Source organism: Denticeps clupeoides, unplaced genomic scaffold (genome assembly GCF_900700375.1).
Source record: "Denticeps clupeoides unplaced genomic scaffold, fDenClu1.1, whole genome shotgun sequence".
Taxonomy (NCBI): Eukaryota; Metazoa; Chordata; class Actinopteri; order Clupeiformes; family Denticipitidae; genus Denticeps; species Denticeps clupeoides.
In genome coordinates, this window is record NW_021629745.1 from 43080 (window position 1) to 70795 (window position 27716).

The 27716-nt window shown below is 47.1% G+C and overlaps 2 protein-coding genes across 8 annotated transcripts; one reads left to right on the plus strand and one right to left on the minus strand.

The window, feature by feature from the left end:
- Nucleotides 1-1143: 1143 nt before the first annotated feature.
- Nucleotides 1144-18584, minus strand: LOC114773220 (MYCBP-associated protein-like). Of its 7 annotated transcripts, XM_028965731.1 has the most exons (20): nucleotides 16884-17187; nucleotides 15503-15657; nucleotides 14916-15018; nucleotides 13828-13990; nucleotides 13248-13354; nucleotides 11843-12017; nucleotides 11568-11683; nucleotides 10982-11132; nucleotides 10668-10774; nucleotides 7059-7186; nucleotides 6875-6983; nucleotides 6587-6779; nucleotides 5901-6088; nucleotides 5688-5831; nucleotides 4253-4378; nucleotides 3904-4049; nucleotides 3720-3823; nucleotides 1932-1984; nucleotides 1624-1770; nucleotides 1144-1275 (listed from the first exon to the last, which is right to left on the minus strand). In XM_028965731.1, exons 2-20 carry the CDS (start codon nucleotides 15544-15546, stop codon nucleotides 1186-1188), a joined length of 2394 nt encoding a protein of 797 aa, XP_028821564.1. In that variant the 5' UTR covers nucleotides 15547-15657; nucleotides 16884-17187; the 3' UTR covers nucleotides 1144-1185. The 7 variants fall into 7 exon arrangements, with proteins under 7 accessions (XP_028821564.1, XP_028821559.1, XP_028821561.1 ...); XM_028965726.1 differs by having other exon boundaries at nucleotides 1624-1984; XM_028965728.1 differs by lacking the exons at nucleotides 15503-15657; nucleotides 16884-17187 and adding an exon at nucleotides 18130-18584 and having other exon boundaries at nucleotides 1624-1984.
- On the plus strand, nucleotides 17353-18699 carry LOC114773221 (dexamethasone-induced Ras-related protein 1-like). Its single transcript, XM_028965733.1, has 2 exons — nucleotides 17353-17839; nucleotides 18154-18699. The coding sequence occupies exons 1-2, from the start codon at nucleotides 17437-17439 to the stop codon at nucleotides 18645-18647; spliced, it is 897 nt and encodes a 298-aa protein (XP_028821566.1). The 5' UTR covers nucleotides 17353-17436; the 3' UTR covers nucleotides 18648-18699.
- Nucleotides 18700-27716: the final 9017 nt, after the last annotated feature.

Genomic DNA, 27716 nt, shown 5'->3' on the forward strand with positions numbered 1-27716 from the left:
TATCAGTAAACACGTCATGTCGCAACATCGACATGTTGTAACATAGAATAAAATATATATCGCAATACACGTCGAATGTAGACAGTTTCAGAAGCAAGACATAAGATTTATAACTTACAATAGGTCCTCTATTATGAAAATGTCACTATATGACATTAATTTGAGTAGAAATGGCGATAGGGGTAAAGCGTGCTTTGGTCGTTCTTGTCCCCTAATGACATCATAAGGGGAAAGGTTACCTCCGGCTGTTTACTGGTTACTGTCACGGCTTAAAAACGTGTGAAGCGTTGCAGTTGCTCGTTGAATGGATGTTAAAATTTGTAAAAATGTATTTGTTAGTTCCGTCAGGCAAGACGCTGAACAACTGGTGAGATCTTTATATTTTTTTCTATGAAAAAAAAGCTACAGACACCGAAACGACACTTCCTGGGAAAATCTCATTGTGGGTTTGCATCAAAGTGGCTGTAATTCTGCACCAATCGATACAGTATTAGGGGACCAATAAGATATAAAAGCAAAATATGGGACCTTATTTAAAAGAATCCCAAGAATGCCACCACAACTAATAATATTACATGTGGTTCTTGTCATGTCTTGACATGAATAGCTCGTGTTACAGTTTGCGTTTAGTGAGCCGCTCGCTTCCTTTCCGGCCGACACCTGGCAACACCCGTTTGAAAATGGAGGCTGGAGATGCGCTGACCTGCTGTAATGGGGTTTATAGTGGACCTAAACACAACATACCATGACTTTCCTAAAGCCTTCAGAAATATGCACGTCTACCAACCCTTATCGAGTTTGAGATTTAATTGCATCTATGTTGACAAAAAAAAAAAAGCATTTTTTTTTTTTATATTTTGAATTTTTTTATTGAAGAGCGGAGGGAGTGAGAGATGGATGTGAAGAAAGACCCTTTTCCAGCCATTGATTTCTGTTTTTTACCTTGTTGAAATCTCTAATCACCCAGTGTTGGGTGTAATGGGAGATGACATCCCTGGTCGATTTGACATCCATTGTCACCAAATGCCCTTGAGTCAGTCGTTCAGCTCTGTATGATCAGGCTGAATTTAGAGCGCTCGCATACAGATGGGTCGCTTATGAAGGCAAAAAAAAAAAAAAAAAAAGGCGTGGAGCTTTAAAAAAAAAAAAAAAGAATAAGAGGGTCGTGTGAATGAAGAAGGACATTTATGCTTTCTGGCTGTGTGACTGGTTGTGGAGGCATTCATCATGCAGGTCACAGAAAGAGTCCACCAGTCCCTCCATCAGAACATACACCTGCACAACCAGAGAAAGACCAGTACTGAATACACACAGACAAAACGCTCTCAGACAACACATTTATATTCATCTGAGTGGGTGGTAGTAGCCTGTAAAACAGAAGGCCGCAAAGTCCCAGGTTCAAACTCCGCTTACTACCATTGTGTCCCTGAGGACACTTAACCCTGGGTTTTCTCCCTGGGGGGGACTGTCCCTGTCACTACTGACTGTGAGGCGCTCTGGAGAAGGGCGTAAATGTAAATGTTTTCCCGCCAGCTCTTGCTTGTGGAAACGATGGCCCTTTAATTCGTTTAATTTGTGGCGTGAATATCAAGGTTCGTTTTATTGAGGGTCGAACGTACGTACCTGCTGGAACAGTCGCTGGCGGAGCAGCTCGGGTTTTCGGGGCTCCGCGTGGTCCCCTGTTCCGTCAGGTTCCGGACTGGCTGTTGAGGAGGACAGGCCTCTTGCCGGGTCCTCCTCAAGACTCCTCCTTTTTCTGCCAGCAGGATCCTGCACGAAAACCATAAAAACGCTCTTTCTGTCACCGACGTCTCAGATGCCTGTAGAGCATCCCCACCTCCCCGTGAATTGTCCCCGCAGCACGGCCTGGGTGAAGCTGCGGAGGAGCAGTGCTGCCCCCTCCTGGTCTTTGTTACAGCAGGCACACTCACCTCTACAGGGGGCGCTTTCTTGTCCTCTCTCGGGGCGGGGACTCCTTTCTTTCCTTCATTTATCCCAAAGGGAAAATCTTTTGTCATAAACATGTTTCAGGGCAGCAAGAGGAGTAAAGACTCAAACAGAACCACACATTTCATTTACAAATGTCTAAAGTAACAAATAACTGTAACGATAGCAGATTTAGGCTTTAAACGCCCTGCAAAAGTATTCACGTCCCTCTGCGTTCTTCATGTTTTGTCAATTTAAAACTCGGAATCAAACTGGATTCCTTAGAGAATCTGAGAATTTCGTTTGCAGAACGTGAACAAATAGTACAAAGCGACAGAAAACATCACCCCCCCCTAAAATCAGTGCTTTGCAGGGTCACCTTTTGTGGCTGCTACATCGGCGAGTGGCCGAGTGGGGAGCCTTCTCGTGTTCACCGCTGAGTGATGGCACGTTTCTGGCCACCCTTCCATGAAGCCCAGGTCTATCGAGTGTACGTCTTATTGTTCTCAGCCACCCCAACAATGGACAATGGATTGCGGGGACCCAAATTTTCACTTTACTTTACACATTTGCACACCTTCACCCTACCTGTTACACATATTTTATGTTAAAAACATTAATTTGTAATATTTGGTTAAGTTTGCCATATTTGCATATTGGTTCAATATATACTTGCAATATTTGCATATTGAGGTCTATAGCAGTCGCTAAAGCATTTCGTACCGTGTACGACTGTGTATGTGACAAATAAAATTTAAATTTGAGTTTATTGTGGTCCTATAAGCAGATCCTCCAGCCTCTACTCTGGAAAGCTGCAACTTCTGCCGTCCTGATTAATTGCCCGGTCTGAGTTTTGGTAAGTTCTTTCTACGTGAAGATGACTGATGGTGCTTCAGATATTTGGATATCTTGACTCGCTCGTCTCGACAACTTTGTCTCTGCCTTGTTGGGAGAGTCTTCTTGGTCTTCACAGTTTTGCAGCCTCTGGGGCCGTTCAGAACCGGTGAGTGTATACCGACTCTTCATGTGACGCTTAGACACGGAGGTGAACTTCATTTCACTAACTGGTAGTAGCCTAGTGGGTAAGACACTCGCCTATGAACCAGAAGACCCAGGTACAAACCCCACTTACTACCACCGTGTCCCTGAGCAAGACACTTAACCCTGAGTGTCTCCAGGGGGGGACTGTCCCTGTAACTACTGATTGTAAGTGGCTCTGGATAAGGGCGTCTGGTAAATGCTGCAAATGTAAACTGTGCAACTTTCGAAGGTAACTGGTTAAACCGGAGCATTTAAGGGGCTTCACAGCACAACGTTGCAGATACACCTGCACATGGCAGGTTGCAGGTTTTTTTTTTTTTTTTTAATATTTTACAGATTTCGTTTTCTTTACACTTTGCCAACATAGACTATTTTGTGCAGAACAATAATTAAAAGAACATTTCAATGACGGGTTGGAATGTAAGAGGGTCGGCACTGCACCCCTCCAGGGTTGTACTGAGCGCTGTAAACGAGCTATTTCATCGTTTCCAGTGGGATGATGTGCTGAATGAGGACTGGTGTCTCCAGCTGGTAGAAACGCACCAGAGCGGGACGGTCATGTCACTTTCTTTCTGCAACATGACAACGGCGCATGACAGGTTGCTGGCAGTAGCCTAGTGTGTAACACGCCCGCCTATGGACCAGAAGGTCCACAAATTACCAGCTTCAAACCCCACTTACTACCACTGTGTCGCTGAGAGTCTCCCGGGGGACTGTCCCAGTAACTGCTGGTTGTAACCGCGTAACCTCACCGCTGTTAAGGTCCTCGGTTTCCGTATCCAGGAACGCCAGCGCCCGTCCCAGCCGCGCCGCCTCCTCCTCCAGCCCATCCAGCAGCTCCCTCCACAGCTGCAGCCTGCAGACGCCATGCTGTTAACGCGGAACAGAAATGATTAAATTAAAGGGAAATGTTGATGGGATGATGAGAACGTTCACCCGGTAGACAGAAGAGACAGGGATGGTGCAGGGAAGTGGGGCTTGTGGAGCTCTGACAGCAGGGCGTTGTATTCGGCCAAGGCAGCTTCCCTGCAGACGCCCGCGGGGGTCAGACTGGGGTCACTCTCAGGCAGAGACAGCACAGCCTTGGACGTGAGAAGCAACCAATCAGAGACAGGCTGAAGCTGACAGTGACAAATGGCATCACAATGACAATGACACTTTTAAAAACGCGACGCAAGCTTGTCCATTTCAAAAGGAATGAAAGGAATTCATCACAAATCACGCAATTAATGACATGCTGGATATGAAAAAAGAAGGTCCTGTACAGTGCATATTTGCACTCTACCTGTCTGAGGTTGGACAGTGACAGGTCCCAGGCGTGGCCCTCGGGCGAGTCGCTCCTGGCCGTGGCGGCAGTGACCTCGCACCACAGCGTCTTCAGGGCCTCGATGGTCTCGCGGTGGAAGTGCAGCTGTGGAAATGGCGTAGCACAAATAAACCACGTTAAAGCAGAGCCAGAGAGAAGTAGATGATGAGAACACCCCCGTGTGGGTGTGTAAGGGGGGTCTAATAGACAGCGTGTAATCTCCAGCCCCAAGATCAAATCTGGCAGCCTGACGTGAGACGGACTCACTCTCGCTCATAGACACACGCGCATCCGCTACCGAAGCACCGTCATTCACAGCGTTTCAGGCTCTTTGTCTGATTTGCCTGGAATATTTGTGACATTAAACTGTAATGATGACCGATTGTTATTTGCCTGCATCTCTCACCGACGATCCGAAGTTATTATTCTGCATGTATCAGTAATGCTGCTTCAGTGTGCACGGTCTGAAGGCAGGCAGGTTTATTATTGTCCTATGTAATGTGCAATGAGCAGGATTGTCAAACTTGCGCAGAAACGTTTCTCAGCTCGGTTAGGAACAGTATGTGTGCACCTGAAAAAAAGTGAACACTGACTAAACCTAAAAAAAAAAAAAAAAAAAAAAAAATTATATATATATATATATATATGAATCTGCCACACCTAATATTTTAGCATCACTAAATATTGCTTAACAAACCTGCCATCAGTATTATGGTAACACACACACACACACACACACACACACACACACACACACACACACACACACATATAAAACTCATTAACATAAATTACAGCATAGTTTAAAAGAGCAAACTAATAATTTTTAATTATGGTTTACTTTTTTCAGTGCATCCATACACTTTAAAAAGTGAACACTGGTAATCTGTCTAATATTTTTATATTCATATAATTTATATTTACATTTACTTTAAATTCCCTGATTTTTCCCTGACATTCCATAACCGAAAAGGAGAATTTCTACGAGCTCCAATATAAAGAAATGTCTACTCTGCCGAGCAGAAAAGGGCAGAAAAGGGATTCTACACATATCTTTTATTTTAGCACTAAATTCTTCATTTTCAAGCCAAATCACTTGTTTGGCATGTTTGGTAAGTTAGTGAGTGTAAGGACATTTCGACACAGATTTTGCGTTCTAGAATGTTGAGCTTTTTTAGAGCAGGAGAAACTAAAGTCCGCACTGTCAGGTTTCAGCCACTGCACTATATGCTGTTAACTTTTTCCTCATAATTCCCTGACTTGGCAGCCAAATAATGAAATTCCCTGACTTTCCCTGCACCTGTGGGAACCCTGGGGGATCATTTCCGGGTGGGATTCTCTCTGCGTGTTTGTAAGAGGACAGGTCTGGACCAGAGGGTTCCAGCGCTCCTGTTTGATGATTGCGGGGACCTACTGATGGGTTGATGCTGAGGAACTCCTCTTCCTCTGTGCCGACTGGGATGGGGGATTCTGGCCTCTCTGGAGTCCGAACACGGCGCAGCACGTCCGACAGCATGGACCGACACGCAGACAAGGCCTCCTTATGCTGCAGTTCCCGCTGTGCAAGAGAAAGCACATTTACACACTTATCACCGTCATGATAAAAACCAGAGAAACACACTGGCACCTCGATGGCTGCTCTCCGCTCTGCGGTTCTGTCCTGGCAGAAAGCGACCCCACGAAGTGTCACTTGCATTGCTGCTCCTCCCAGCAGCACAGGATGTGTGTTCAAATGCCAAACCTCCGTCGTGATCCCTGCACGAGCGGGCTTGAAGGTGCACGTCACCCTCTGGGTGTCACCAGGGAGAATCACGCCTGAGGCCGAGAGAGTGAGTGAGTGAGTGAGTGAGAAAGAGAGAGAGCATTTACCAGACGCCCTTATCCAGAGCAAATTACAATCAGTAGTTACAGGGACAGTCCCCCCCTGGAGACACTCAGGGACACAATGGTAGTAAGTGGGATTTGAACCAGGGTCTTCTGGTTCACAGTCGAGTGTGTCACCCACTAGGCTACTACCACCATACACTGATACATGATCAGTAAAAAAACACATTAAAACACATTATTAGACCAGCGTCAGTCCTGCCCATGGGTCAGACTGACAGATAGAAGTATTTCATAATGTGCTGAATGTGATTCCAAATGAATAATAATGAATGATTTCCACATTTTAGTATTAGATTATTTATGTACTCATCTATTTAATTTTGCACTTGTAGCCCCTCCACACAGAGGGGCAGAATGGCTTAAATACATATCTGTAGGGAGGCAGTTTGCTGTGTGTGTGTGTGTGTGTGTGTGTGTGTGTGGTACCTGCAGATGTGTTAAAGTAGAATTGCTGTGTGCCCATCGCTGGCCTGGCCTCAGGAAAGCTGTGGGGTGCTGGGATCCTCTGCCAGTTGTAGTAGATGGCAGTGCTGCCCTCGTTCTGCAGCTCCACGTGCGAGTTCACGCTGAGCCCCACCTCGGCCTCGAACATCAGCCGTGCCCTGATGCCCACTGCGCCCTGAAGAAGACCAACACAGGGTGGCCTTTTCTCTCACAAGCCGAATCAATCGACAGTAATCCATGAAATCGGAACATTTAATACGCCATGTATACCCTGTGCAAGGGGGAGCTGCCAGTCCAGCAACTCAACTGGCCACAGAACCTCAGCGCTGGCACCAGCAACGGCTCGGTGACCACGTCCTCGTACTGAGCCAGAGGGTCCCTTGCAAGCACAGAATGAGATGGAGTGGCAAATTTCAAGAACCATGAGCGGGCGTTGATCATTCTGAGGGTTTACTCATGTTCTCTCGGCTGCTGGTCACTCCTCTTCTCCTCCTCCTCCTGTTCCTCCAGCAGAGGTGACCGCTGGATTGAGACACAGGAGAAGGGCTGGCCTGAGCCGATCACCGCCAACGCGTCCATGTCCTGACAAGAAAAAAAAAATTGAACCGCGTACCGCACATACTACCACTTAAACGTGGGGGCCAGTTATAACATCACCTTCTTTCATAGTTCAGTATAACTAACACCTGCTACATTCTTATTACATTTACAGCCCATATCCAGAGCGCCTTACAACCAGTAGTTACAGGGACAGTCCCCCCGGAGACACTCAGGGAAGAACTGTCTCCTGCTGCTGTTCTACTCTGCAATAACTCACGTACATTTTACAGTATTTACCAGACGCCCTTATCCAGAGCGCCTTACAACCAGTAGTTACAGGGACAGTCCCCCCGGAGACACTCAGGGAAGAACTGTCTCCTGCTGCTGTTCTACTCTGCAATAACTCACGTACATTTTACAGTATTTACCAGACGCCCTTATCCAGAGCGCCTTACAACCAGTAGTTACAGGGACAGTCCCCCCGGAGACACTCAGGGAAGAACTGTCTCCTGCTGCTGTTCTACTCTGCAATAACTCACGTACATTTTACAGTATTTACCAGACGCCCTTGTCCAGAGGGCCTTACAATCAGTAGTTACAGGGACAGTCCCCCCGGAGACACTCAGGGAAGAACTGTCTCCTGCTACTGTTCTACTCTGCAATAACTCATTTACATTTACATTTTACAGTATTTACCAGACGCCCTTGTCCAGAGCGCCTTACAATCCCCCCGGAGACACTCAGGGAAGAACTGTCTCCTGCTGCTGTTCTACTCTGCAATAACTCACGTACATTTTACAGTATTTACCAGACGCCCTTGTCCAGAACGCCTTACAACCAGTAGTTACAGGGACAGTTCCCCCTGGAGACAATCAGGGAAGAACTGTCCTGTTCTACTCTGCAAGAACTCACTTATTGACTCTAAACTTTTAACTCTTACATAATGTGCAATGCTGATTGGCCATTACTGCATACTTATTTTTATTTATACTCCTAAATGTATGTCAGTCTCTCCGTCTCTGTGCACTTGTATGTTGTATGTCTTTCCCAATTGTAGCATAAGCAACCTCCATGGGGATTAATAAAGTTTTCCGATTCTGAATTTAAGTGAAATTAAGTGAGGGACACGATGGTAGTGAGTTGGGTTTGAACCTGGATCTTCTAGGCTATTACCACGCCATCGTTAAAGTAATCAGGCTCGTCCCATTTGGAGACGATGTCCTGCCACATTTTGCTGTGGGAAAAGCTCTTCTGTGCTGAGGTGAGGTTCTCCGGGAACTGCGGCTCCTTTCATCGGCCCTCAGTACGGCACCTCGTGTGCCTCCGGCCTCCCTCCCTTCCTCTCGCTGTCCTTTTCCACCTCGGCGCCGTTCGCTCCGCTCCTGCGGGCGGGTGGACGCGCGGGATAATGAGCGGCGGCCCGTTACATCACGCTCGTTACAAAGTGCCGGTGTATGTGTGTGGAGGCACGATCGCCGCGATCGCCGCTGTTACTTAAGCTGCTAATTGGAGCTAATTGCCGCAGCCAATGCGAAAAGGCGGACTCCAGATGGTTCCGAGTGTGTGTGTGTCTCCAAATGCTGGTCCAAATGTGTGCTGAAGACACACTGCCGTCCATACGTTCACAATTCTGTCCAGCGAGCGAGACGGAGGAGGCACGCCGTGTTCCTCGGGTTCCCCCTTCACCCGCCGCGGTGTGCGTCCAGGAAACTGTGTCTGTGTGAGCAGGGTACATCCAGTCTACAGGGACTTGTCCAGAGGACAATGGCAGAACAGGCGTGGGGGGGCAGGGCGGCAGTCACGACCTGCACGTAGCAGCCTAGCGGGTAACGAACTAGGGATGTGCGGATCAATACGAAACGTCCATACTCTCCACACCTACCTGGTGTCCTCAACTTGCAGTGCCACGTTCCAGCTGAAAGTAGACGTGTCGGTAGAAATACGGCTCCTGGCACATCAACGTGACGGCCCCAGCCTGTTCGGCAGCTCGGAACTCTCAGTAGGGCGGTAGTGGCCTAGCGTGTAACACACTCGCACATGAACCAGAAGACCCAGGTTCAAACCTCACTTACTACCATCGTGTCCCTGAGCAAGACACTTAACCCTGAGTGTCTCCAGGGGGGGACTGTCCCTGTAACTACTGATTGTAAGTCGCTCTGGATAAGGGCGTCTGATGAATGTAAATATAAATGAGTTCGGTAAGACACCCGGTTTAACGCGTCGGTCACATGCTGTGGCACAGATGGAACGGGGTGGCGCCGCCATGAAACCCCGCAAGACATACACTTCGTAATTAATTTAATTTCTTAACACATGTAGTTTTGGTATTAAGTGTCAGTACTGGATCAGTACTTGGTATCGGATCGAATAGGAAATCAGTGCTATCGCACATCCCCACCATCGTGTCCCTGAGCAAGACACTTAACCCTGAGTGTCTCCAGGGGGGGACTGTCCCTTAATTTACTGGTTGTAAGGCGCTCTAGATACGGGCTTCTGATGAATGTAAATATAAATGACACTCGGTTTAACGCGTCGGTCACATGCTGCGGCACAGATGGAACGGGGTGGCGCTGCTGGGTGGGTCAGGGAAGATATTTCACCGCGCCTGCTTTTCTGCCTGATTTACATACAGTACGAAGGAGACGCTGTGTGGCTTCGTTCAAGGAACAAGATATACCAGGAACTGATATTACGTACAACACTATAAATTTGCACACAATCTAGCATGTCGTAATGCCGCATTATTTTAGACACTAGTGTGCTAAGCACGGCCTTGTTAGTAAAGTGTGGGACTTGTTTGATTGGTTCTTATCCATGTACTACCGGAAAGAACCAAACTACCCTTTTTATTTTCATATATTTACTCAATCTTTAATGATGTTTTAATAAACCGGGTATAAACTGGGAGGAGCCTGATGTTTATATTTCACATTTAAGGTCCCCTATTATGAATTTTTCCCTAGCGGTCCCTTAATACTGTATCTGAAGTCTCTTTCCAAAATTCAGCCACTTTGATCCAGTCCCACAACGAGATTTCCCAGGACGCGCCGTTTCCGTGTGTTTAAATGCTAATGAGGAGGAAAGAGTCTGGACGAGGAGGAGAACGGCCTATAGAAGTTGAGGGGTCATGCATGGAAATGACGTCATCAACACCATTCACGGCGTTTTTCCAGACAACGAGTCTCGCGTGGCGGAACTGCAAGGTGCGTGCGACGTCATTCGAAACCGTAACTATTCAGAGCAATGAACTGAAATGTACCCATGATGTGCAGGCAGTTACATTTACATTTTACATTTACAGCATTTATCAGACGCCCTTATCCAGAGCGACTCACAATCAGTAGTTACAGGGGACAGTCCCCCTGGAGCAACATAGGGTTAAGTGTCTTGCTCAGGGACACAATGGTAGTAAGTGGGATTTGAACCCGGGTCTTCTGGTTCATGGGCGAGTGTGTTACCCACTAGGCCACTACCGCCCCATACAACCGCCCCAGGCAGTTGTGTAGGCATGTGTGCGCCTTACAGGCTGGTTGAAGTCCAGGTCTTGCAGCATCTCCCGGAGCTCGTCCCTGCGTTGATGCAGGTACTCACTGCTCTCCCAGCCGCTGGGAGGATCACGAAGGACATTGCCTGATACAGATGAAAAAAAACAGAGGAATGAAACCACTAGACTCTGTGCAGCCGAAGCGCTATATCAAATTTGGACGTTTTTGAATCCTTGTTAATGTCTGAGTTTGAGTCTTTGGTCCCATAATGTGTTGTGCATGCGGTATCTTTGGAGGTAATAAACGAATGCATGTGATGTGTGTGTGTGTGTGTGTGTGTGTGTGTGTACACCTGTCTCCTGCAGTATGCAGTGTGGTTGGCTGATGTGTGTTACGGGTTCTGGGTTGCCGCGTTCTGTCTGCGTAAGAGTGGCCGCGATGCCACTCGACTCGTCCCCAAAGCGCTGAGGCTGACTCCAGAACTCGCTGCCCGCACCACGACCCTAAAGAGAGAGGGGTGGAGATCAGACGCATTAAATGAATCCTGTCTGTAAATACTTTTTTTTTCATTTAGCCAGACCCCTAAACTAAGCAATTTCAAGTCTACTTTTGATCAGATTTATTATAGAAATCTTTATCAGGTTGTTCAAGGGAGGAGGTCACTGAGACTTGAAAAGGGTCCCATGTTATGAGTCTGCAATGACCAGTCCCAACTACTTTACTTCACTTTACTTATTAAGCCTCTCAGCAGCATCGTTTGTTTTGAGGGGTGAGGACGATGTGGGCGCAAATGAAAGCTCTTGATCAGTTCTTTTTACCGGCAATTTGAATAAATTCTAAATACTTTATAGCTGTCAGCCATGTGTGTGTTTTATGAAATGATCTTATGAACTAGGTGACAAAGCACCTCGGGGAAAGAGGTAAAGAGGGCATCTTACGAATCCGGAATGAAGTGCTGGCAGCGCTCGTGAGAGCAGCTCCCTCTGCTCCTGAATGTGCCTGTATCTGTAGGACTGGCTCATCAGCAGACCCTCTGCTGGCCTCTGCAGCAACCCTGCCTCAATCAAAGCGACACGGAGCAAAGGCCACTTTCATTCGTTTGTTGCCGCAAAAACACAGGCTATCACGCACGAGCACGCCATATCAGGAGTCGGCACGCACTGTTCATGGCATGCGGCGTGCTCCTTGGGCACATTGACCCTCGCTGACTCACGAGAGATGAAGTCCCGCTGGCGTCGTCGCTCGGACATTTGGCCCTGCCAGTGCCTGAGAGCGTGGCTCTGATGATCATAGCCATGGTGGGGCCGCTCTCCGGGCCCCTCCTCACTCCTCCGGCCTCCCACGGGCAGATCTGGGAGCTCCTGCCTGTCTGGCACTCGTTTTATCAGCTGGGGGAGAAGCTCATGGCTTTAGACGAGGAACAGCCCACGTGTCGTCCACAGAATATGGAAGAACTGTTCATATGTGGAATACTTGGAGAAAACAAATGCCCATAGCGGGATGTAGTAGAGACAAGTAACCCTTTTAAAAATATAATAGTAGTGTAACTATTTCAATGAATGTATAAAAGTTATGTCACTGATTATATTTGAGTACTTTTAGATTACTTTTGTGAATGAGTATTCTAAACTATGACTCCAGGCCTCATTTTAATGTAAGATCATACAGTTATAGACCACTGTTAAATCAAATATTTAACATTCAATAGCACTGAATAATACAAGGAACTTTAAGATTGGCCGGGGTTCCTCCGCACTTCCTCACCTACGCAGCATGCCTGTAGCATGTGACATTAAATCGCTATAATTGACAACGATCACTGCTGTAGTCAATCGCTCCTCCATCTTGGTTTCAGAGCCGCTTCAAGGCTTTGTTTCTATTGGTCACGTGACAATGCCGCACAGCACGCAAAGATCAAATAGTAATAATAAATAAACTTAACTTTGACCATGGTGTGCGCAGAAGCCGTTTATGCCAATAATTATACAGTAATTATTGGCATAAACAGTATTTATACTTATTTATAAGTATTTATACTTATTTGTAGTGTGTTTCTTTTTTGACTTTGAAATTGAAATATTGTGAAAGTGACATGATTGTCATTGTGGTACACAGCACAGCACACGGTGCACACAACGAAATGTGTCGCCCGGGGAGCAGCGTGTGGGGACGGCACTTTGCTCAGTGGCACCTTGACGGATCGGGATTTGAGCCGGCAACCTTCTGATTACGGGGCCACTTCCTTAACCGCTAGGCCACCACTGCCCCACTGTCACCCTTTACTTCATAATGGCAACACTTTAGTGATGGATTTCACGGACAGTCCAGCTACAACAGTCGAACAGACAGGTTCGTTGTCAGGACCGGAGACCCATCACCTGCAACTAACAACGTCCACGTCACAAAGGTTTTTATAGGTACTGAGCACTGATTGCCCATCCTGCTACACCACTATTATTGAAAATATCGGAACATGTAGCTAAAATTGTAGTCATGAATTTGTTTTTTAATGAAACCTTTTCCTACAGTAACTGTAATGGAATACAATTTTTTATTTAATACTACGTAACGCCGTAAATTGCATTACACCGGTGAGATGTTTGACTGTAACTTCTCACCTCCAGCTCTCCTCTTGCTTCCATGTCTTTCTTAAATTCCTCCAGGCTTCCCAGGATGCTGTGAGGCAAGATCATCCCCTGGCTGTCAAAGCGTGGACCACCTGGCCCTAAATAAGAAGTAATGAAGTCATGAAGTCATGAAACAGAACTTTTGGGGTCCATTTCACATTAATGAGTTCGTCCTGGTCCTAGACTAGTTCTCAGTTCAAAAAGTCTAGGCTCAATCCATGAGCTGACCCGCTGTCACGTGACTCTGGTCACATGACAGTAGGACCGCGGGACACGGTTACATGCTCCCTATTTAAACTGGCTTCTCATCACTCAGCTCTTCTTTGAACCAGTAGCCCTGATCTGTGTTTTGTCTCGCTCCCACACCGCATCGTCTCCTTTTTCGTGTTTGTTTTATGAGCGTCAAGCTGATCCCCTTTGCGCTGCTCCACACTGAGTTATTCGTCCCCTCCGACATCTGCCCTTTCTTCCTGTCCCGTCCTGTGACACCCTCAGTGTGTACAGTGGTGGCCCAGTCAACTGAAAAATACAACAGATCCCAACTTCTTCCCACAAGATAAGGACACCTTACCGCTGTAGTCCACAAGCTGTGGTGCCGTGTCTTCTGGGAGAGGCCGGGCGACAAGCACCGTCTTTTTCTTTTTTATTTCGTCTGCAGGACGGTTCCGCCGCACCACAACACGCGTGACTGTTGGAGCTTTGTGGGAGTGCCTGGGTGGCTGGGGCATCCGAAGCTGCACAGAAAAATAATAAAAACCATGAAAGGGAATGGAGAAATCCTTGTGGGAAGGAGAACCTTCCAGATTTTTAAAACCAAACATGTAAAAAAAATTCGACCCATTACATTACATTTACGCCATTTACCAGACGTCCTTATCCAGGCGACTTACAATCAGTAGTTACAGGGACAGTCCCCCCCTGGAGACACTCAGGGTTAATTGTCTTGCTCAGGGACACAATGGTAGTAAGTGGGGTTTGAACCTGGGTCTTCTGGTTCATAGGCGAGTGTGTTACCCGCTAGGCCACTACCACCCTGCCCTTCACAAGGCACGTCTAACTTGGAACAGTTACCCGAGTTTGCACTTTTTTTCACCTCATGCACGCCATTCCAAACGTTTCCAGCCAATCAGTTGCTCATTAGGCACTCGATTAGCTAAATCATAAGTGGAACAGAACAAAAACATGGCACAGCTCCGGGCCCACGCTGTCCCCTACCCGTCCCACCAGCTCGCTTTACATGTTAATGCCTGATTTCTGAGCAACGTGTATGCGGTTTTCCTCACAACCCAAATCCCTCAAGGAAACTCAACTAAAACTGGGGCTGGTAGTAGCCTAGAAGGTAAGACACTCACTCTCTTAGCCAGAAGGCCACGCGGTGACACAATGAAGTGTGTCCTCTGCATTTAACCCATCACCCTTGGTGAGAAGTGGGCAGCCATGACAGGAGGCCCGAGGCTGCAGTGTGTAGGGACAGTGGCACCTTGCCGGGTCGGTATTCAAATCGGCAACCTTCTGATTACCGCTGCCCCAAAAACCCTGAGTGTCTCTACAGGGACTGTCCCTGTCAGTACTGATTGTAAGTCATTCTGGGTAAGAGAGTCTGAAATATGCTAGAAATGTATATTTTAATGGCATAGTGAAGTAGCAGGTTCCCCTTACCTTTTCTAAGTCCTCCTGTTTGATGATGAGAGCCTGGACATCCTCTCTTCTCGGGCTGTGGTTCTGGAGCTGCTCCATGTTTGCAGACATGGACAATTCCTTTCTGCAGAGCACGGCAGAACCACGTCACTTAACAACAGAGAGTAATGGAGCAACCTCAGCAGAACGAAAGTGACGACCTCTTGAAGCTACATTTTACATTTACATTTAAGGCATTTGGCACATATATATATATTAAATGTAAAAAATGCCATAAAAATAAAGGGAACCCTAAAACAACAGAATGCAGCTCCAAGACAATCACACTTCCGTGAAATTAAACTGTCCACTTAGGAAGCAACACTGATTGGCAATCGATTTCACATGCTGTTGTGCAAATGGAACAGAGTGGAAATTATAAGTAATTAGCAAGACGTCCCAGATAAAGGCGTGGTCCTGCAGGTGGTGACCACAGACCACTTCTCAGTTCCTGTGCTTTCTGGCTGATGTTTTGGTCACTTTAGAATGCTGCCGGTGCTTTGGCTCTGGTGGTAGCATGAGACGGAGTGTACAACCCACCCAAGTGGCTCAGGTAGTGCAGACCTGACCTGAATCTGACTGAGCACATCTGGGACATCGTGTCTCGCTCCATCCTCCATCCATGTTGCACCACGGACTGTCCAGGAGTTGCGGGATGCTTTAGTCCCTCAGGAGACCATCCGCTACCTCATCAGCAGCATGTCCGGGCAGACACACTACTGAGCTTCATTTTGACTTGTTTTAAGTACATTACATCAAAGTTGGATCAGCCTGTAGTGTTTTTTCACTTTAATTTTGAGTGTGACTCCGAGGTTGGTAAATTTGATCCCTATCGATAATCAAATATGTAAAGAACAGATCTAGGATGTCTTATTTTTGTGTTCCCTTTACTTTTTTGAGCAGTGTATATACAGTACAGGCCAAAAGTTTGGAACACCATTCAATGCGTTTTCGATATTTTCATGACCGTTTACGTTGGTAGAGTCTCACTGAAGGCATCAAAACTTAACAAAAAGTGAAGACCTGGCCTCCACAGTCACCGGACCTGAACCCAATCCAGATGGTTTGGGGTGAGCTGGACCCCAACAAGTGCTAAACGCCTCTGGGAACTCCTTCAAGACTGTTGGAGAAGCATTTCAGGTGACGACCTCTTGAAGCTCATCGAGAGAATGCCAAGAGTGTGCAAAGCAGTAATCAGAGCAAAGAAACTAGAATATAAAACATGTTTTCACTTATTTCACCTTTTTTTGTTAAGTACATAACTCCACATGTGTTCATTCATAGTTTTGATGCCTTCAGTGAGAATCTACCAACGTAAATGTTCATGAAAATAAAGAAAAACATTGAATGAGTTCTGTCCAAACTTTTGGCCTGTACTGTATATATGAAAATTGTGCTTCTTTACTGGACTTTCTCTGGTGTAGGCAAGTTATTGTACCAGAAAAAGATCTCGTTATAAAACGTCTATTATGACAGGCAGGAGATCCTGCTTTTCCTGCCTCCCCCACCCCGGGAGGGAAAGTACGCTCCGAACGTCCTGTATTGTTTCATGCACCTGATGTGTGACCCAGAACACGGCGAGAAGAAACATGCTCCGTCTGAAAGGGAGACCACAGGAAGCCTCTCTGCCTCGAGGGTGGCGATGGACAGCGGGGATAAAGCAGGCTCGGCGCCTTTTTAATACCCTATAGCTTTTTAAAAAACGTGGCCGTGTTTGATGTCATCCGCAAGGGTCCCTGGTAGACAATGTTCATAAGCAATCGAATGGTGACAGCAAGTAAGGCCAGTCCTGTAGGTGAAATAGAATTATGGAGCCTGAGATAAAGCACCCATAATGCTCCAGACCTCCTCACAGAGCTTCTGAACAGACCAGGCGGCCTGGACGTGGTCTCCTGATGCGGGTTGTCTAGTTAGTTAGCGGGTTATCTAGTAACGTGGAGGGCAGCTCACCTCCTTCCTCCTGCCCAGGTCTTCTCCGTGCGCCTGTTTCTGGTTTTATCGCTATTTACTCGAGTTTACCCCCCTTTACTCGAGTCCCGTCACGTTGCAGTTGCCTCGGACGTTCACGCTCTCCCGGTTAGCGAGAGAGAGAAGGTTAATGTTTGGACGTGTGCAGCTTTAAGCGTAGTTACGCCGAGGAACGGTACAGCCATGCTAACGGCTAGCTCTGGCTGTTAGCGCGCGTCCTGGCCGTATCCATGGTAACGGGCGCGGGGGCGCGCCTCTCTTAAATTATTTTATAAAAATACAGAGAAAAACTTTAAACTACAAAACAATATGCGAACTAGATGGAACACACCCACGCACAAAAAAGACTAATTAAAAAATATATTTTTTTGTTATTATGTACGCTGCGAAACAATAGTTGTAAAATGATGCGTAATTTATTCAAGCGTGCCAGTTCCCCCGAAAACGTTATGTTCTCTTTGTGCGTCGTGTGACGTGAACGGGCAGGCCGGTATAAAACCCTCCCGCACCTCCGTCCGACCCCGCTCCCGGAGACATGGAGTTCAAAGACGCGCACCACGGCGCGGTCTCCGCCATCTCCAAGGCCGGCGTGGGGATACTGAAGCTGGCCACGGCCCACTGGAGGCACCCGGACGGCGACGGCGGCGGCTCCGCGCTGGAGCGGCTGGCCGCGCTGGTGCGCCGCCGACGCCCGGACCCGTGCGCCGCCGAGCCGCGGAACTGCCGCCGCGTCGTGGTGCTGGGCGCGCCGGGGGTCGGCAAGACCTCCATCCTGCGCCGCTTCCTGCGGGACGGCTTCGACGACCGCTACCAGCCCACGTCCGAGGACTTCCTGCGGAAGCTGTACCGCATCCGCGGCGAGACGTACCAGATCGACATCCTGGACGCGTCCGGGGAGAGGAGCTTCCCCGCCAAGCGCAGGCTCTCCATCCTGACCGGTGCGTAAAACCGCGAACTGCTCGGGAATTATTATGAATGCGTGAACGGAATTTGCAGTGGTGGCCTAGCGGTTAAGGAAGCGGAAGGTTGCCGGTTCGAATCCCGATCCGCCAAGGTGCCACTGAGGTGCCACCGAGCAAAGCACCGTCCCCACACACTGCTCCCCGGGCGCCTGTCATGGCCGCCCACTGCTCACCAAGGGTGATGGTTAAATGCAGAGGACAACATTCACTGTGGGCACCGTGTGCTGTGCTGCTGTGTATCACAAGTGACAATCACTTTCACTTACACTTTGAACTTGGTTGTTCTGCAGGTGACATCTTCCTCCTCGTCTTCAGCGTGGACGACCGGGGCTCCTTCGAGGAAGTGGTCGCTCTGCGCAACGAGATCTTCGGCGCCAAAGCGGCGCTGCTCAACGGCAGAGAGCCCACGCGGGTCCCCACGGTCGTCTGCGCCAACAAGGTGGACCTGCCCGCGGAGGAGTGGGCCGTGTCGCCCGCCGACGTCCGCGGCGTCTTCGAGACGTCCGCCAAAGACGGCCAGAACCTGGACAGCGCGTTCGAGGCGCTGGCGAGGCGCGGCGGGCTGCCGCCGGAGACCGGGCCGTCGCGGCACCGCAGGGTCTCCCTCCGGTCGTACCAGGCGCTGTGGCCGGGGAGGGGCGGCGGCGAGGCGGATGGCGCCCCCTGCGGGGCGCTGTACCCGCTGGCGCGGCGGCCGAGCTTCGGCAGCGACCTGCGCCGCGTCCTGGGACCCCGCGGTGCCAAGAGGCGCAACGGCCCGCTGGAAAAGTGTCCGGTCCAGTGAAGGGAGAGAGTGGGGCGGCGCAGGGTCAGAGGTCACCGGCTGCTTTAACACAACAGGCCATTTACAGAAATGCAGAGATTTTTCAATAAAATATTTTGATATCTGAACGTCTGAATCGAGCTCATTTCGTGGAATGAAAGTCCTTTGTTAAACAGACAATATTTAGTGGTCAGTTCAACCACTTAATATTGTCAGGGCAGCGGCGGCCTGGCGGTTAAGGAAGAGGTTCGACTCCCGATCCGCCAAGGTGCCACTGAGGTGCCACCGTCCCCACACACTGCTCCCCATGCGCCTGTCATGGCTGCCCACTGCTCACCAAGGGTGATGGGTTAAATACAGTGGACGCGTTTCGTTGTGTCACCGTGTGCTGTGCTGCAGCGTATCACAATGACAATCGCTTTTTCATATGAGCGAAGTACTGTTTGGTTGAAGAGGTCATCGGATGAAATGAGCCGGCATTCGTGCATTGACAGGCAGCAACACAGGGTTTTCAAAGAACCCTGCTGTCAATATCAGTTCGGAAAAGTGACTCTGCGCTATTAAATTAGGCAGAATGTGTGTGCACCGTGTGCTGTGCTGCGGTGTATCACAATGACAATCACTTCACTTTGTTTACTTTATTACTTTAGAAATAATGGTGCCAGGAGAGAAAAGGACATGGCTTTTAACTACACATGGACACACGCGTTTGGCTGATATCCAACATACGAGTTAAACAAAGTCATTATTTGTACCTCTCACACAGAGACCAAAGAACAAAAATATTTGGAGCTTTGAATGTTCTGTAATAAGACATGATGATTCATTTACGCACAGACAACAAAACCATAGACATCTACAGTACAGGCCATAAGTTTGGACGCGCCTTCTCATCCAACGTGTTGTCTTTATTTTCATGACCATTTACATGAAGGCATCAAAACTATGAATGAACACATGTGGAGTTATGTACTTAACAAAAAGTGGAGACCTGACCTCCACAGTCACCGGACCTGAACCCAGTCGAGAGGCAAAAGGGGTCAAAAAGTGCTAAACACCTCTGGGAACTCCTTCAAGACTGTTGGAGAAGCATTTCAGGTGACGACCTCTTGAAGCTCATCGAGAGAATGCCAAGAGTGTGCAAAGCAGTAATCAGAGCAAAGAAACTAGAATATAAAACATGTTTTCACTTATTTCACCTTTTTTGTTAAGTGCATAACTCCACATGTGTTCATTCATAGTTTTGATGGCTTCAGTGAGAATCTACCAACGTAAATGGTCATGAAAATAATGAAAACACATTGAATGAGAAGGTGTGTCCAGACTTTTGGCCTGTAATGTATACTGCTTCGCCCCGCCCAATGCACACCACTCTAACAGATCGCCATAAGAAATCAGCTGAAATGTGTACATTTCACATTATTCCCAGTTCTATGTCTCATAACGCAGCTTTACCTGCAGATGAAGCGGTTAGTTGTGGGTGTGAAACAGTCCCACTTTTACACCTGGTTGGGGGGGGGGCATAAAGCAATTTTTTGGAGTTGCATGAAAATGATGTGTTGCTGGGAGAGGATAATTAGGTGTCCAGTACACGTAGTACTCGGCTGTCCTTCTTTAAGTCACCTTTTTAAAAAAAAACACTCTTTTAATGCATCCATCAATGACGAACATTACTGATGCATCTCAAAAAAGATTTTAGCATGGATCATGTCGATTTCATGTATAAAAATTATACAATTTTTTAGTATTTTGAGTTTCATTTTGGGTTTTGATTTCCATGACCACCCAGAATAAGTAAGATTAAAAAACAAATAAGTAAAGTACAAAGTGTTTTGAGTGTACAGTATGCAGTATTCATCAACGTGAGAACACCCAGTGTACAGCCTGCGGCCCCCTCAAAATAATTAAACACACGGCCGTTAACGTCTAAACTGCTGGCAACAAAACTGAGCACACCCTCGACTATGAACCAGAAGACCCAGGTTCAAATCCCACTTACTACTATTGTGTCCCTGAGCAAGACACTTAACCCTGAGTGTCTCCAGGAAGGGGACTGTCCCTGTAACCACTGATTGAAAGTAGCTCAGGCTAAGGGCGTCTGTCATGATCCGGACCGGCAAGGGTGACTCCGGATCCGGAGTTTCATGTTCGTCCTGTGTAATGTTCCCTGATGGTGTTCACCTGCTGTCTATTTATATAATTGTATAAAACTATCCTGTTCGTGTCTGTTCGCCGTCGGGTCATTGTGCGTGTTAATGTTCCCCTGTCTCGTGAAGTTTGTATTAAACCCCTGTCCTGTGAAATGATGCATCCTCCTTCATCGTCATGTCTGATAAATTCTGTAAATGTTAATGTAAATGGTTACACTGAAATATTGAACATATTTTTTTGTATCTCATTTCTCTAATTTATTAACCAGATGGAATAAACATGCTGTTTGTTTTTACAGTTTGCAATGCTCCTGTAAAATCAAACTTTTAGAAGTTGAGAAGTCATTCTAAATTATTATTATTGTGGAGGATTTAGAGCCAGGACCCACTTCAGGCCAAGAAATGTCCATCACTTGTGGGGACCATGGGGACTAGGATTGCTAGCGGCGCTCCTGGAAGAGACGGCTGTATAGAAGATTTACTACCAAATAATAATATTATAGTCATTTATTTCCTGTTGCTTCCAGTGGTTTACCACAGTTTAGAGATGTGACTGTATCTGATAGTATTTCTGGCTCAACACGTCTGCTGCTCTGGCCTTCACTCCTCAGCAGATAACAGTGTTACGTACGGTTCAGCAAAGGCCAAAACTGCAGGGAAGACACCGTGGCACATATGGATGAGGTAACTCTTCCATTACTTACAAGTGATAACAAGGATCTTAAAGCTAGATACACTACATCTCCTCTGACAGACAGTCACGTTTATAGAACAGCAACTTCCTTGATATTCTGGGTGTGAAAGATAATCGCGTAAGACACTGTCTCCAGGGGGACTGTCCCTGATTGTAAGTCTGCCCAAATATGTGAACGAGAGCCGGCGTGAGCCGCAACACCACACGGATGTTGTCGTTCACGTTTTAAGTTGAATTGGGGAAGGGACAGGATGAACGTGAAGAGTGGAGAGGTGAGGAGATGATCAGGATCAATCTTACATTTTGAGAACCAGAAGCCGAGTCGAGTGGACGAATGCCAATCAATGACTAAGCAGCTGGCAGTGACCATCTTGTCAATTCATAGGAGTCATGTTACCTCATTTCCGTTTTGGAATCATGTGACACCCTGCAGCACAGCACACGGTGACACAGTGAAATGTGTCCTCTGCTTTTAACCATCACCCTTGCTGAGCAGTGGGCAGCCATGACAGGTGCCCGGGGAGCAGTGTGTGGGGACAGGACCTTGATCAGTGGCGCCTCAGTGGTTCAGCATATGAACCCACAACATTTTGCCTACAAGGCCGCTTTTTTATCCGCTAGGCAAAAGCTTCTTTGTTGTATGTTTCCTCTGGTGATTTCTAAGAATATGGTAATGGTTAACCCTTCCCACACTGTTCATACAGGTATGGCACACTGTGTCCATTGTGCACGACTACATGGCGTCTGAGCTCACCTGAGTTTGCAATGCATTTAGAGCAAAGCTGGCAGTGGAAAGTCTTCTCTTCGTTATGTCTTCTCTGGTGTGTTTGCAAGTAATTGAGATGTGAAAAGTTGCTCCCGCACTCTTCACAAATGTAGGGCTTCTCTTAGGATTTAAGAGATTTTGTGTTCACAGAAGTAAGGCTACTCTCCAGTATGGATCCTTCAGTGGGATCAAACATTCGCTGGATTTTTAAACCTCTTTCCTCAATGATAACATGGGAAGAGTTTTCTTCAGCATGTATCAATTTATGTCTATTAAGGTTTGCTTTTGAAAAGTAAGAAAAATTAAACACCAATTCTATGCAACTATAGGACTTCTCATCAATGTGTGTTTCCTGGTGTGTTTTCAACTGTGATTCAAGGTGGGTGGTAGTAGCCTAGTGGGTAACACACTCGGCTATGAATCAGAAGACCCAGGTTCAAATCCCACTTACTACCATTGTGTCCCTGAGCAAGACACTTAATCCTAAATTGATCCAGAGGGACTGTCCCTGATTGTAATGTCTGAAAAATGCTGTAAATGTAAGTTGAGGCAGACCTTATGGGAAATACTTTTATTTTTAAGAAGACTGGTGACTATCTGAAGGAGAGAATCAAAACAATGCACTCATGATATCAGCTGGTACTGCATGGAATTACTGCTTGGGCTGATTTCATCACTTGACATTTTTATTGTTGCCTTTTTTGCATACTAAGTCATTCCCATTGACCTTTCACACTAGTCCTATTTAATGCTTCCCAACTGTTCATTTTCATACAGTTGGGAAGACAACAACAACAACATTTATTTCTTATATAGCCCAAAATCACATACAGTATGTCTCAATGGGCTTTGACAGGTCCTACAGTTGACACCCCCCACACTTGACCCTTCTGCACACAAGGAAAAACTCCACACAAAAAAAACTCTAGGAGAGAGAAAAAAAAAGAGAGGAAGAAACCTTGGGAAGGAGTGATACAGAGAGGGACCCCCTTCCAGGGTAGAGTGAGCCTGCAAATGGTGTCAGTGCAGGGTTGGGGATGATATAATAATAAGTCCTACAGTTGTAGGGTTGGAGAAGTCCAGGATGTATTCAGTGTCATGGTCTAGATTACGTGTCCATAATGATGTTACTGGTCCATTTGAAGATCCCTATAGCTGTAGTTGTAACGGTGGTGGTGGCTGTGGTGACCCTCTGGTTTGTTTCATGTTTTGTCCTTGTAAAGCAGTTGTCAGGAACCAGGATGTATCTGCTTGTCTCTTCACTGGGGTCTGCCAGTAGTCTGGGTGCTTGATTCTGTGTCTCGGAGAAAAACAAACAGAAGCAGCGGCAGACGGTTGCACTGTACGACCTATACTGAAATATGTGGTGATAGTGGTATATTGGTGCTACAGTGGCCCGGTACCCTAACTAGGACAGCCTAACTGGTGAATTTAACTTTGTCTGTGTCTAACAGGGGGACTCTGTGATAAACTGGACTTTATAATTGACACTGCGTCAAAATCAAGTGAAATGAGGGTCTAGGACTTTAGCAAAAAGCCAGAGAAAACATTGGATTTAAACACTGAGACTGTGTCTGAATCCCGGACACTGACAGGCAAGCTGTTCCACAACTGCGGAGCTCTATAGGAGAAGGATCTGCTCCCAGCTGTGACCTTCTGCACCTTTGGTACCAATAGTGACCCCGCACCCATTGATCGAAGGGGGCGTGGCGGTTCGCAAAGAACCAAAAGTTCACTCAGGTACTGTGGGGCGAGACCATTTAGAGCTTTATAGGTTAAAAGTAGGATTTTGTAGTCAATCCTAAATTTGATGGGTAACCAGTGCAGTGATTGTAAGACTGGGGTGATGTGGTCAAATTTCCTGGTTCTGGTTAGAACTCTGGCAGCAGCATTCTGTACTAGCTGGAGTTTACTCATGCACCTACTAGAGCATCCAGACAATAATGCATTTCAGTAATCTAACCTTGATGTAATAAATGCATGGACCAACTTTTCTGCATCATGCATTGAAATGATATTTCTTATTTTCGCAATATTTCTAAGGTGAAAGAATGCTATTCTAGTGACATTATCTACGTGCGAATTGAATGAGAGACCTGCATCAATGATGACACCTAGATCCTTCACTTTAATACTCGGTGAGATAGAAAGGCTATACAGGGTTATTGTGTAGTCAGACAGTTTATGCCTGGCTGCTTGAGGCCCAAGTACAAGCGCTTGTAAAAACAATGAAGACCATGTGGTGTGGGAGAAGAGAATAGAGTGTGTAGAAAAAAACTCTTTCTCCCTCCACACAAAGCACTGTATTCAACCACTCCAATTTGATGTTACCTGGCAGAAAGAGGCATGGCACAATAGAGGTTAAAAATGAACAGTTTCTAATTTATTAACACCGGTAAATAATTATTGTAGTTACATGTGAATATTGAATGTAAAAAGGTACCAAGGTTGCAGAGAAAATAAACATGAGAAGCAAGAGTAAAGAGGGAGAAGAGAAAAAGAGGGGGAGAGAAAGTCTCAGAAGACTTCTGGATTCCGATGGAAAACCCCCTGAGCAAGATAGCTCAGAGGTCCCTTTTTCCACATGTGAGCAGACTTTTATACCCCTGGCCTACAGGAAGTTGTCACTCGCCTACAGGAAGTTGTCACTGACCAATCAGAACCTGTTGTTTCTGATGTCACGCCCCCGGTGCCTCCCATTTGGGGAAGACAAAGAGGGTGGGCGGTCCTGACGGCTGATACTTCACACGTAACCGTCAGACAAAAGGCATGTAAAACAGAGGTGTCAAATCTTCACGCACAACCATCGACATAGGAATGTCACACTTACCCCTGCAGACATCTGTTATGCAAGGCAAAAGCAGGCTCCCGTGATGTCCTTTCTTACACGCTTCTGTCTTGTCAGGGTTTAACAGGAGAAAGTTGGTGAGCATCCACTATCTAATGTCCTTCAGACAATTCTCTATTTTGTTCAGCTGCTGCCTCTGATCTGGCATTGCTGACAGATACAGCTGTGTGTCGTCAGCGTAGCAATGAAAGCTAATACCGTGTTTGTGGATGACGTCGCCTAAAGGTAACATGTATAGAGAAAAAAGTAACGGACCTAGGACAGAACCTTGTGGAACACCAAACTCTACTTTACTATGTGAAGACGAAACACCATTGATGTCCACAAACTGATATCGGTTGGTCAAATATGATCTGAACCATTCAAGGGCTGTTCCCTTAATCCCAATAATATTCTCTAACCTGGCAAGGAGAATAGCGCGATCAATAGAAGACACATTATTCATTCACAACAAGACAATTGGAACTACATTCAGCCTTGTGAAACATGTAGCTGTCTGCAATCTAATAAAGTTAAATGACTGAAAATGGTCAGAGTGAGGCCACACCTCATCTTACACAATGCTGAATGTAGTGAGGCATCATGGGTTGGTAGTCAGTAGTAGCGATATTGTGGGGAAGTGTTTTAGGTGTTTGCATGGGCGCTGTTTTGTCAGGTTTTAAAGGTGTACCGGGCCCAGCTCCTGGTCAACCAATTTCATGGCCTGCAGTAACGCCTCCTCAGGTGCCTACAGGGCTATTGCATCAGGTTCCCGCCAGTCCCCCATTTGTGCCCGTTATGCCTCGGCAGCGGGTTCCCGCCAGTCCCCCGTTTGTGCCCGTTATGCCTCGACCGCGGGTTCCCGCCAGTCCCCCGTTTGTGCCCGTTATGCCTCGACCGCGGGTTCCCGCCAGTCCCCCGTTTGTGGCCGTTATGCCTCGGCGCAAGTTCCCGCCAGTCCCCCGTTTGTGCCCGTTATGCCTCGGCCGCGGGTTCCCGCCAGTCCCCCGTTTGTGGCCGTTATGCCTCGGCCGCGGGTTCCCGCCAGTCCCCCGTTTGTGCCCGTTATGCCTCGGCCGCGGGTTCCCGCCAGTCCCCCGTTTGTGCCCGTTATGCCTCGGCCGCGGGTTCCCGCCAGTCCTCCGTTGTGCCCGTTATGCCTCGGCCGCGGGTTCCCGCCAGTCCCCCGTTTGTGCCCGTTATGCCTCGGCCGCGGGTTCCCGCCAGTCCCCCGTTTGTGCCCGTTATGCCTCGACCGCGGGTTCCCGCCAGTCCCCCGTTTGTGCCCGTTATGCCTCGGGATCCCGCCAGTCCTCCGTTTGTGCCCGTTATGCCTCGGCCGTGGGTTCCCGCCAGTCCCCCGTTTGTGCCCGTTATGCCTCGCCAGTCCCCCGTTTACAACCTCTCTCAGATGGCAAAAACACTGAAAAAATTGCACTTTGTCGTCTTTATTTTTCTCTGACCCGGTTGACATTTATGCTGATTCCTAAAATCTGGAGGAGTTTCAGCAGCAATATGATTTTGAATAAAAATTATATTAATAGACCATGCAGTTGCAGAGATATTCTCTTTTTCCTTTTGGGTATATTTATTCAAAAAAAGGCCCTGGGCTGAACAGGTTTACTGTTCTGTAATGTTTTAATTAAAAAGTTTGTCTTTGGCATGGATTTAAATATTGACACTGTGTCTGAGAAAAAAAAAAAAGTTTTATTGTCTTTGATCAGCAGTTTGTCTCTTTGAATCTTTGTCTGATGAAGAGCATGTGCTCTGCACAGAAGAAGGGGTGGTTGTAGCCTAGGAGGTAACATACTCGCCTATGAACCAGAAGACCCAGGTTCAAATCCCACTTACTACCATTGTGTCCCTGAGCAAGACACTTAACCCTAAGTTGCTCTCGGGGGACTGTCCCTGTCACTACTGATTGTAATTCGCTTTGGATAAGGGCGTCTGAAAAATGCTGTAAATGTAAGTTGAGGCAGACCTTATGGGAAATGCTTCTATTTTAAAGAAGATTGGTGACTATCTAAATTCTGTTAAGGGGAGAGAAGCAGGAGTGGCAAAAAATGAATCAAAATAACGCACTCATGATATGAGCTGGTACTGCATGGAATTACTGTTTGGGCTGATTTCATCACTTGACATTTTTATTGTTGCCTTTTTTGCATACTAAGTCATTCCCATTGACTTTTCACACTAGTCCTATTTAATGCTTCCCAACTGTTCATTTTCATACAGTTGGGTAGACACATTATTCATTCACCACAAGACAATTGGAACTACATTCAGCCTTGTGAAACATGTAGCTGTCTGCAATCTAATAAAGTTAAATGACTGAAAATGGTCAGAGTGAGGCCACACCTGATTCAGCTCAAGGTTTTGGCCGTAACGAGTTGACAAAAGTGAACTCCAGGTGACCCCAATCTAGTCTTTTTAAAACTGGTACTAGTAATCTACTGAGTGCAAGACTTAGCAGATCTAGAAGGTCATTAATGCTAATAATGTTTCCTTTAAAGGTGGACATCTTACACAATGGTGAATGTAGTGTGGCATCATGGGTTGGTGGTCAGTAGTAGCGATACTGTGGGGAGGTGTTGTAGGTGTTTGCATGGGTGCTGTTTTGTCAGGTTTTAAAAGTGTACTGGGCCCAGCTCCT

Excerpts from the sequence above, each read along its gene's own strand:
- LOC114773221 (XM_028965733.1), top strand. The coding sequence starts at position 17,437 with ATGGAGTTCAAAGACGCGCACCACGGCGCGGTCTCCGCCATCTCCAAG. Across the intron at positions 17,840-18,153 it reads CAGGCTCTCCATCCTGACCG|GTGACATCTTCCTCCTCGTC; the intron begins GTGCGTAAAACC and ends GTTGTTCTGCAG.
- LOC114773220 (XM_028965726.1), bottom strand. The coding sequence starts at position 15,546 with ATGGAGCGAGACACGATGTCCCAGATGTGCTCAGTCAGATTCAG. Across the intron at positions 12,018-13,247 it reads AAGCAAGAGGAGAGCTGGAG|CTGATAAAACGAGTGCCAGA; the intron begins GTGAGAAGTTAC and ends CTTCTCCCCCAG. Across the intron at positions 3,824-3,903 it reads CTGTCTCTTCTGTCTACCGG|GCTGCAGCTGTGGAGGGAGC; the intron begins GTGAACGTTCTC and ends TGGCGTCTGCAG.